The sequence below is a fragment of the Xyrauchen texanus genome, chromosome 11 (assembly GCF_025860055.1).
Source record: "Xyrauchen texanus isolate HMW12.3.18 chromosome 11, RBS_HiC_50CHRs, whole genome shotgun sequence".
In the NCBI taxonomy this organism is placed as follows: domain Eukaryota; kingdom Metazoa; phylum Chordata; class Actinopteri; order Cypriniformes; family Catostomidae; genus Xyrauchen; species Xyrauchen texanus.
Genome location: NC_068286.1, coordinates 3,651,778 through 3,663,371, shown reverse-complemented (window position 1 = coordinate 3,663,371; position 11,594 = coordinate 3,651,778). Strand labels below are relative to the sequence as shown.

The window sequence follows — 11,594 nt, the reverse complement described above, 5'->3', positions numbered from 1 at the left end:
ATATATCCATCCATCCACAAAAATAATTATTATTAATAATTAAATGGTTCATTTTCATTTTTAGCAATCATGCAAATAGGATAAAAACTATGATCTGCTTTAAACGAGCATGAGATGATAAAATAACTGCTGTATAAATCAATTAGAGTCGTTTCTAACAGCTGCTATTGACTGTATGGAGCATATTAATGCTAGCAGAGGCCTACTTCCTTTTTTCATGTGCAGTTTCATCTTGCACACGGCCGAGAGCTCTTTTAAGTCAATGGCAGTTACATGAATTGGCACTTTTCTGTAACTATATTTTGTAGTTTTACCAGAAAAAAAAAACAAACAAAAAAAAACATGAAAAGTTATGTTTCTGTTTATATATTTAATCTTTTCTCAGTGCACAGGGGTGTATCTATATGGGGGCAAAGAGTGGCCCTTTCCACCCCTAGAATTTGACTGGCCACCGCAGGTGCCACCCCAAATTATAAACTGTGGCTCAGTTGGTAGAGCGGGATGGCGACTAATAGCAGGGTTGGTGGTTTGATTCCCAGCCCACATGACTCCACATGCCGAAGTGTCCTTGGGAAAGACACCGAACCCCAAGTTGCTCCCAATGGCAGGCTAGCACCTTGCATGGCAGCTCTGCCACCATTTGTGTATGAATGTGTATGTGAATGAGTCACAGTTTAAAAGGCTTTGAATACCGTTAAGTTTAAAAAGGCGCTATAAAAGTGCGGACAATTTACCATAAACTACAAAGGCCATTTCCATTTGGCCTTAAATAAAATCAGCTAGAACTTGTAGGTTTAAATCAGAGTGGGAAGTAGTGTCAGGAAATGACAGTTAATCGAGTGGACTCATCAGAAACACTGTGTACAGTCATCTGAAATAAATAGATGATTAATATCAAGGATATTGATGTTTCAGAGATGTTTCAGAGATGTTGAGTTACATGCCAAAGTCTGAACACACCACTGTCTGTTGAACAAATATTCCACAGCCTGCGTTGGAAAGATATTGTGAATAACCAATAGTCATATGTTTGCAGCAGAGAAGACACAGATTATATTCCAAATTCAGTTTTTATTGAATAATAAATCTAACATATGAGCATATCAGGAACTGATGTGCATCACACTTTCTCTTCTGATTTTATATCCTAATGTTCCAATTACCTGTACTGTTCTTTTCATTGTAATATCTTCCCCTATTGAGAAAAGTTTTTAATCTTCTATGACATTAAAGCCATACAACAGAATGTAAACATTATAAATACTTTTTGTTGTTTTGACAGTATCATTGCTGTTTTTCCAACTGCAACTTACTCTAAATACTGTTTACAGTATGATGCTGTCAATGTTGTTGTTTTTACAGTATTATTACTGTATTCTCCACTGTGCTTTACTGTAGGAAACTGTTTGTTACTGTCAAAGTGTGCTGTATTCTTTAGGAAGAAATGAGTAGGAAAATAATTACAGTAATTTACTGTTAACTTGCATGGGAGCTGTCCCAAAAAACCTGTACATACACAATTTAGAGGGGAGATTTAAAAAGTAGAATTGTGAATGCACCTGGCAACCAATGAACATTGAGCCTGCACTCGACTCAGGGCTGGACTAGTAATCTGGCATTTTCACAGAGGCGACGCACTTTTGGGCCGATCAAGGGCGTAATGTTCATCGGGAGAACCGAGTGGGCCGGTGGTTCGGCCGTGAAACGTGCCAAATGGGCTGCAATAAGCAACAATGAGCCACCACGTTATGTAGAACGGACCACAAAACGCCGCGGCTATATGCAGAAAAGGGGGCAGCATGTCATATATTGGTTTGAAACTCTGTAATAGTTTCTGATGCATTACATAGTCCCATGATGTCGATCACAGATTTTTGGTCCATTCTTGACAGAATCACTTGCCTGACAACTCTTCCTCAAAGAATTAGGAGATAAATAACTTATTAATGCATTCAAACCAGGATGGTGTTTCCTGTTGTACTTTTTCCTGCTCAAGTCATAAACAGCAGCACACTATACAAATCACTTCCTGAATGTTTTCCTGTTGATTTTGAATATAAAATACAGAATTCATTCATTTACACATATTTGTCTTGTGCACATGAAGAATAAAGCATCTTTTGAGGTTTGGGAACAAATCATTTAGTCATATTGGATTATGTACATGTATGGTAACACCAGAGGTCAGGTTCCTCACAGGTTTAGTCTTTTTCACCACTAAATAACATTGAAAGTACTTTTTCCTTGCTACAGTAACTTTAGTTTGCTCGCAGGGGGCTTTAATATATTAAGGCATGATTTTCATTAAAGCTGCTTTGAAATAATTTGTATTGTGAATGTGCTATACATATTTTTCTCAAGAATAGCATGCAAATTGTGATTTTCATATTAGTTTCCCTCATTACATTCAAACTAAATAAATGCAGTGCTGTTGATTCATTTACTTTATAGTGGCACGTAGAGTTCGCCTAGATACTTAGAAATAAGAAAATAACAAATGACTGCTGCCACAGTTTTAATCCATGCTTCTTTTTCTTTCTTTATTAGCTTACACACCAGTAGGGGAACAACCCAGAAATAAGCACTCAACAGAACAACAAGCCCACTCACCATTCACGGCAAGCCCCAAGGGGAAAATGTACTGCACACACACATATACACTGTACAGTGTAAAGGCACTCCCAGAGTGGTGGCAGTGTAGTGGACTAAAGCACAGTACTTGTAAACTGGTAATCAGATGGTCGCTGGTTCAATCCCCACAGCCACCACCATTGTGTCCTTGAGCAAGGCACTTTACTCCAGGTTGCTCCAGGGGGATTGTCCCTGTAATAAGGGCTCTGTAAGTCGCTTTGGATAAAAGCGTCTGCCAAATGCATAAATGCATATGTAAATATAAATGTTACAACAATAAGCTAAATTCAAAATTAGCTTCCAGAATAAACATCCTTGTTTACATTCAAGAGCAATCAACTTGGTAAATGTACATAAACAATACACAACCATGTAAAGTGAAACAGCAAGCTTGGTACAAGGCACTATACCTTCTTTTATTTTGTATAAACAAACTTCAAACAGCCCTGTGAATAGAACAAACTTTGTGTATGAGTATAACTATGAGTATTTCAACACTCATAAACAGGAGTCACAGTTACTGTACCTTAATACACAGCAAAGTCATTTAAAAGGCCAGGAGGTTTTAAAATCCTCCCAGTCCTGCTCATATATGGTTCTAACCCCTTCAATGAATGCAGTTTTTCAGGTGAAACACTCAGATCTTTCTGAGGAGAAATGCTCTCCTCTCCTCCTGATATATCTGACTCTAAGGAGGAGGATGTTGTCAGGGAGTCAGGAACATCAGACAATGTCTGGTTCTGTGTAAGGGGAGAAACAGGCAATGTATAAGGCCGCACCCTATTATAATGCACTACATGTGCTCTCTCATCGGAGTACAAATGAATTACAATTCGATAAGTCAGTCCCAGTTCTCCACACGAATCCATGACCTGTACAATTTTATAAGGTCCCTTCCAATGGGGTGCCAATTTCATGCGGTTCTCCACTGGGTTATTCAGCCACACCATAGCACCAACGACATAAGGCTGGTGACGCACTCCTACATCATGGTAAATTTTCTGACGGTCATGAGCTGCCTCACTGTGCATGCATGCACTGCTAAAGGCAGAGTCCAGTTTTGTCAGAAGTGAGGAAACAAATACAGCATGGGAACCTGTCATCCGTGAGTCAAGAGAACGGGCGGGTAACAGTACATCAATGGGGACCCTTGCTTCCCGTCCGTGGGATAAGAAACGACAGTCAAATGCTCAAAAATTAAGGACAGGCTGACTAAGCTGCGGCCTTCTCTCTTTTGTCTCCCAAAAAAGGAACTAAATTGTTCAGTTGGGGGCCATAAAAGGTCCATGTCGGGGGGTGTCTCTCCAAAGAGGAGAACACCGTGGAGACCACACCCCACTCAGAGAAGGGGGGGGGGGGGCTTTAGAGTGGGAATACATCACATGGCCTCGCATGGCCTTAACAAGTTCTTTTCCGGTCAGAAGCACGACATGTGGAAAGGTCCCAAGGTAGATCCTACCCAAGAGGGGGAGGAGTTACTTCTAGACACGGTTACCAGGGGCAGAGGATCCTCTGCCAAGGGAGATGCAGTTTACTGACAGGGAAACCTTTTTGCAGAAAATTCATCACACATGGTTATCAACGGGATAACCAATGTATGTGGAGCACCTACCTCAGTAAAGGGCTTGAAAATTGACAGTAAATTGATTGGGAAAAGAGCAAGCACCTACTGGGCCGGCGGTGAGTTGACTCATCAGCCACCGGGCATAAGGAGGAAGGACATCCAGGGTCCACATTCAAGGGAGGGGAAAGGTGATATACACAAGCGGTACACCCGGCCAGCTGTCCCGAGTCTTACCTGTTTGTGTAACCGGACAACACACGGGATGAAACTGGCTAAACCCTGAGGATGTTTAACCTTGCAAATTGTTAGGTGTTGCCCAGCCCGCTGCTCTACAAATGTCTGCTAAAGTGGCTCCATTGGTCAGCGCTCAGGAGGCCTCTACACCCTTGGTAGAATGGGCATGCAGCTCAGAAGGGGGTGGCACATACTGGGCATTATATGCCATAGAGATGGCATCAACGACACCGTGAGCGATCTTCTGTTTGGAGACAACGCTAGCCCTTCCGCTGTCCACCAAAGCAGACAAAGAGCTGCTCGGAGATTCTAAAGCTCTCCGTGCAATCCATATAGATGTGCAAAGCACGCACCGAACACAGCGATGCCAAGGCTGGATCTGCCTGCTCCTAGGGCAGCGCTTGCAGGTTCACCACCTGATCCTTGAACGGAATTGTGGGAACCTTGGGCACATAGACCGGTTGGGGTCTCAAGATGATGTGAGAGTAATCCAGGCATGGGGTTCGGCCCTGTGCTGGACCGAATTGACTCCAAATCAGCTGAACCACCTGGGGGTGTAGTCTCCACTCTCCCCTGAGCATAACCTGCCACGACAGCACATCCGCCATGCTGTTGAGACCTGGCCTAGGGGAACTCCTGCCCATAGTAACGCCAGGTCGGACCAAGGACTGAAAAGACAGCAACAGACCTGCGTGATGAGCATGCGGGATAGTCCATCTCGTGACTCAGGTCCAAAGTCAGTGCTGAAGCTCCGAAGGAATGATCTGAATGAACTCTGCATTCCAGCTCCCTATTGTACCTGTAAGTCCGGGGGAGTGGCATGCAAATTCCAATCGACAATTCTCATTGGCCTTTTCTCAAAGATCAGAGGTGTCTGGGGCTCTCAAATTCGACCCCTAGTGTCACTACATTGACACAACGTCGAGTGAGTGATAGAAGAAGAACACCCCACCAGGGTACCTCACAAAGCAAGGTTGGTTTTGTTTATTATTGTAAAAGTATAAGGGGAATGAGGAGGTGAGAACCGTCTTGACTATATAAATAATATTTAATTTATAACTTAAACCAAAAGACAAACACATATATTTCGGACAGCTGCCCGTAACGCCATCTGGAGTTGGCCTTTATCCCTCTCGGAGGCTTGATTAGCCTGATAAGGGGCCGGGTGTGCGGAAACCCGACCCGGCCCTATATATATATAGTTTCTTTATTGTTAAAGGTTTTGTGTAATTAATGTATTCTAAATTTAAGTATGCAAATTTATGGAAGAGTGTATTGTGGGTGGGATTTCAGCTTGTTATTGTAAACTGATGAGCCTACTAGATCAAACACAATTAGGCTTGCGGTACTAAACTGCACATGACTAATACACTTAATGGGTGGTGATGCTGTTGGGAGGAAACAGGAAGCTTAAACACAGCTTCTATTGTTCAACTTAGACAGAACAGACTGAGAAACTCTGACAAAAACAAATTGCAGAACTGCAAGTAAGAATGGCATCAGCATATAAAGGTCAGTTAACATTTATTTACCTACAATACTCACAGACTACATCTAGTTTCATAGAATACTGATAATTATATTATGTTTTTTAGTTTTGTTTTTGTTTCTGGTATTTGAGTACTAACTGAAATGAAAAAGAGTGAATTTGGACAACTAAATAGTACTGTATCTATTGGTGTTATAGCTTTGAATAAAAATCTCTTCCATGAAATTCTAATTATACATGAGTTTAATTTCACTCCATTCTAACATTTGTATAAAAAGAACAGAATATCATGATGTTGCAGTACATACATTATGACGCTGCCAATGTAATGGAAATCTGTCATGGTTGAAGAACCATTTATATACAAAAGAAATACTTTGTCTGTGACGACGCCTTTCAGCTACTCACAATGCAACTCTCTCACAATAGCTCAGAAACACCTGTGTTGACCACAGGTGAAATACACTGATGAAATAATGTTTTATCACCCTGTTTGTCTCTCACTAATAATATAACATCATAAAATCAATTAAGTAAAGACACATTGACACTATTAATGTTTTTGCTTTTAACAAGGATATATATATTAGGAGTTAGTTGGTTTCTCTTATGTAACAGAGTATGCAAATTATTTTCCCACTGCGTCATGACATTTATTTATATTACAGGTATTTTCTTAAAGGGATAGGCTCTTGTGTTTGTGCTTTTTCACATGCGAGAGCAGACCGTGACCAGGAGGTGTTAAGATTCAAACCCCAATAAAAAAAATATAAATAATGTGCACTATTTTTCAAATCTTCTGGTCATGGGACAGCTTTGAGTGAAAAACTGGTTTAATTTATTAAGCTAATTAAATTATGACCTTTATTAACTGTTAAATAAATATTCAATACAAGTTAAGCTTAATCGACAGCATTCTGGCATAATGATTACCATAAATAAACAAATGTAATCTGAGTTAGTGAGTCTTTTAAAATGGAAGTAAATGGGGACAAAGTTTTTATAAATTTAGTAGCTTGTTTCTGTCTTTAAACTCCCTAAATATTTGCCCCATTCACTTTCATTGTAAGTGCCTCGCTGTAACCAGGATGTTTGAAAGAAAAGTATACATGTATTTTCAAAATACATTTTTGTGGTAAACAGCATTATGCCACAGATGCTGTCAATTGAGTTTAACTTGTATTGAATCTGAAATATTCCTTTATTCGTTCTTTTTTGCCTTAGCTCTCAAATCACGCTGTAAAAAGAGAATGTGCCAATTAAATGTTTAAAATAGTGTCAGATACAATTAAACTGGCACATTAAAAACACATAGGACAATGTTAAATTCATAACATCCACACTGTATACATTTATATCATAACTGAAACACATTGAAATAAAAAAGCAATATAATGTCAATATGAAGATGCTTTGTAATCTTGTGACTAAATAAGGCCAGAAAACAACAGGAAAACATTTGTACATTTTGAATGAGAGATGCTTAAGTACCGATTGGTGTGTACTCGATGGTAAAACGTCATACTCACCGGCGTACACAATTCATTGTAGATAAAATAGAAAAAATTTCCGCAATAGTCGTTTTTTAAAAAGTGTGCAGACTTTAGACCTGCATACACTTTCCTAAAAGACTTGGGGTGATTGGAATTAATATGGATGTAGAGATTATTAGTTCATTTTGCATAAACTCCATCCTACAGTTCAGCGTTCCAATACTTGCCAAAACCATTAGACCCTATTATAAGGCAGGCATTGTTTGTGCAATACCCTTGCAAAAGGATTGTTTTAGTTTATTACAGATGGTTTCCTCCCAATGATGGCCAAAAATATAGTCTCTGCAAGAAAAGAAAGTGATGTCACTGAAACATTGAGGTCATACATTCAACATGTGGTCAGATTATGTTCGGTACACAAACCAAGGATAAAGTTTATTTCAACATATGAGTGGGCAAGTAGACCTGACAAGATAGCAAGGAATCATTTTCAAAATTATTCAACATTCAGCTAAAAATCAGGCAAGTTGGAGTCATAGAAGTATAAGTAAATAAAGAACAGAACTAATAAATAAAAAAAACTAACGATATCTACTGTATTAATTTCACAGAGCCTGATGGACCTCCTGGTGTACAGGTGTTGAGGATTATGCTGCTGGGAGTCTCTGGTGTTGGAAAGAGTTCAACAGGAAATGCAATACTGGGCAGAGAGGCGTTTAAAGAGAGCGGCACGCTAGTGAGTGAACTACAGGGAGGACGAGTAGAAGACAGAAACATCTCAGTGATCGACACTCCAGGATTCAACAACACTGAACTGACTGATGAAGAGCTGCAGAATGAAATGATGAAGAGTCTTTCTCTCTCTCATCCTGGTCCTCATGTCTTCCTGCTCATCGTCAGACTGGACAGATTCACTGAGGATGTCAGGAAGATTGTACGAAACATTCAGGAGAACTTTGGAGAAGAATATTTGATGTTCACCATGGTGCTGTTTATTGGACGGGAAAAAATGTCCAGAAGAGAGTTTAAGAAATTTATTGAGAATGAAAAAACAAAAGAGTTGCTGAACTATTTTAAAGGAAGATATCATGTGATAAACAGCAAAAATGAATGCGCTACAAATCATATCATAAAGCTGTTGCAGAATATTGATGAAATGGTGTGGAACAATGGAGGAGGACATTACAACAGTGAGATCTACCTGAAGACTCAGAATGAACTCAGAGAGGATAGAAAGAGAAAGGAACAAGAGGAGTTGAGGAAAAGACACATCCCGATTGGGGAAACACAAGAGGATGTGAAGGAAAAACGTGAGCAGTGTTAATAATTTTCACAAATTTTTTTTAAATTTTTTTTATTTAATTTATGAATAATGTTGGTCTTTTAACAAAACTATCTTGTGTGTTTTTTGTTCAATATTTCATGTCATATTCATTCATTTTATTCAATTTCCACATCTTTCTACAGAATATGACATTCCAATTAATTCATCTGAGCTGAGGATTGTGCTCCTGGGAGTCTCTGGTGTTGGAAAGAGTGCAACAGGAAATGCAATACTGGGCAGAGATGTGTTTAAAGAAAGCAGCACACTAGAGAGTGAACTACAGGGAGGACGAGTAGAAGACAGAAACATCTCAGTGATCGACACTCCAGGATTCAACAACACTAAACTGACTGATGAAGAGCTGCAGAATGAAATGATGATGAGTCTTTGTCTCTCTCATCCTGGTCCTCATGTCTTCCTGCTCATCATCAGACTGGACAGAACCACAGAGGATGTCAGGAAGATTGTACAAACCCTTCAGGAAAACTTTGGAGCACAAGCTTCCAGATTCACAGTGGTTTTGTTTACTCAAAGTCAGGAAATGTCCAATAGAGTATGTAATGAATTTAGGCTAGATAGAGAAACCAGTGAACTTCTAAACTACTGTGCAGCAAAATGTGATTTGTTATTTCATAAAAACAAGCGAGATAGGAGCCAGATCTCAAGCCTTTTGAAGAACATAGATGAAGTAGTGAAGAAGAACAGAAGAGAACATTACACTATAGAGATATTCATGAAGATCAGAAGAGAGGAGGAGAAGAGACAAGAGGAGGATAGGACGAAATGTCAAAAAGAGAAAGAAAGAAGAGAGCAGAAGGCAATAAACCTAGAGAGGGACATAACATGGCAAGAAAAAGAAGAGAAGAACAAAGCACAGGACTGGAGGCAAGAGGAAGAGTGGAATGGATTTCAAAGAAGAGGAGAGCAGTTTGAGAAAGACAGAGTGTACCAACCAGAAAGAAGATCTCAACACACTGAGGGATGTCAAATAGAAAAAGAATTAGAAGGATTGACTTTGGAGAGGGAAAAAATTATGAAACATGGTAATCATTATAGATACAGTATACATGTATAGTGAGCAGTTTATGCATTTCAGGCAGTGGCGCATACACACCTACAAAATGCTAGGGAATGTGCAATTGTTATCTTGAGGTCTAATTGTTGCTGCTATGAAGTGGATGATGCAGCTAATTGGTTTTTACCCTTATATACTACACGCTAAATTGGCACAACGGTTTAGTTAATTTGCCTGAAAATGCCAAAAATGATGTGAAGGAACATTTAGGGTGTATTCTAACTTAAAAATAAATGTACTGCAAAATTGTTTCATAATCAATGTAAAAATGAATGTTTAAATTGTTCCTATTTTTGTCAGATCTGAGGATTGTGCTGCTGGGTAAGACAGGAACAGGAAAGAGTGCAACAGGAAACACCATACTGGGCAGAGAAGTGTTTACCTCTGTTAATTCAGCGGTGTCCCACACTAAGTTCTGTGAAATATTCAGTGTTGAGCAAGCTGGTAGGACCATCTCAATCATCGACACTCCAGGGGTTTTTGATACGTCAATGTCTGAAGATCAGGTAAAGCATGAAATAGTGAAGTGTGTCTGCATGTCTGCTCCTGGTCCTCATGCGTTCCTGCTGGTGGTCAGAGCGGATGGGAGATTCACAGATGAAGAGAAGAACACAGTGAAATGGATTCAGAAGAACTTTGGAAAAAACGCTTTAAACTACACCATAATTCTGTTCACTCATGCCGAGCGACTGGGGGATGGAAATATATCCGTGTATTTTAGAGAAAGTGAATTTCTCCAGTCACTGGTTAACAGCTGTGGCGGATGTCACTCACTCAGCAATGTGGACAAAGATAATCAAGATCAGGTCACAGAACTGCTGATGAAAATTGACAAAATGGTGGAGAAAAATGGAGGAACGCACTACACCAATGAGATGTATGAAGAAGCCCAGAAAATTATGAAATGGAAGAATTTCAAAGAAAAAGCAACAAATGTTGGTAAATTTGCACTAATAGCATTAGGAGGAGCAGTGGGAGGAGGTGCAGCCGTTGCAGCAGTAGGAGGAACAGCTGTAGGCACAGCAGCAGCAGCAAATGTAGCAACTACCTTGTTACAATCAGGCGTAAGCAAAGCAGCAATGAAAATGATAAGTGAAGCAGCATTATCATTATTAAGAAAAAAGCTAGATGAGATGACTAAATAGCAGTCTTGGGCCCTATTTTTGTAAGGTGCTACATACTACAACCATCTTGTACATGTAATCCAATTATTCTGAGAGCTATACATCTAAGTGCAATAGTTGTTTCATGGCAACACACAGCTGGGCGTGTTTGGAGGCTTTTGCACTATCTGTGGGTGTATACACACAAACTGACATTGATAGACATTACAAATGGAATAAATGTTCAGTTAACCTTAGCTAACATTACATTTATTTCTTCTCACTGATGTATATACTTAAACAGAGACATATACTATGTGAAATATATATATATATATGTGTGTGTGTGTGTGTGTGTGTGTGTGTCCTGTCTGGGCAAAATGTATAAATTAGTATACTACTGCTTTGTATTATATACAATCTTTATTAAATTGTAATATACTACTTTAAAATGTACTTAGTATATGAATGTACATTATTATGGTGTTGAGCTGAGATTGGCTAACTTGCTAAAGCTATCAGCAACACAACATAGTGCTTAAAACGTCACTTCTTTCAGCTAAAAACGGTGTGCTTGAGGCTGGTGTAGTAAAAACCTGTTAGTGTTTCATTTGGGATGATATTTTGAAAACTCATGCACTAGATGACGGAGTGAATAGGGTTTAGTGTAAGTGCATAGTG

At 39.4% G+C, this 11,594-nt stretch overlaps 1 protein-coding gene and 1 pseudogene across 1 annotated transcript; both read left to right on the top strand.

Moving 5' to 3' along the window:
- Positions 1 to 5,857: 5,857 nt before the first annotated feature.
- Positions 5,858 to 11,054, top strand: LOC127651150 (uncharacterized). Its single transcript, XM_052136854.1, has 4 exons — positions 5,858 to 5,941; positions 8,023 to 8,721; positions 8,879 to 9,778; positions 10,111 to 11,054. The coding sequence occupies exons 1-4, from the start codon at positions 5,923 to 5,925 to the stop codon at positions 10,953 to 10,955; spliced, it is 2,463 nt and encodes an 820-aa protein (XP_051992814.1). The 5' UTR covers positions 5,858 to 5,922; the 3' UTR covers positions 10,956 to 11,054.
- A 502-nt stretch (positions 11,055 to 11,556) lies between these two features.
- Positions 11,557 to 11,594, top strand: part of LOC127652026 (uncharacterized) — a 7,850-nt pseudogene continuing 7,812 nt past the window's right edge.

Coding starts and splice junctions, on each gene's coding strand:
- LOC127651150 (XM_052136854.1), top strand. Junction 8,722..8,878: donor AGAGGATGTGAAGGAAAAAC/GTGAGCAGTGTT, acceptor ATCTTTCTACAG/AATATGACATTCCAATTAAT. Junction 9,779..10,110: donor GGAAAAAATTATGAAACATG/GTAATCATTATA, acceptor TATTTTTGTCAG/ATCTGAGGATTGTGCTGCTG.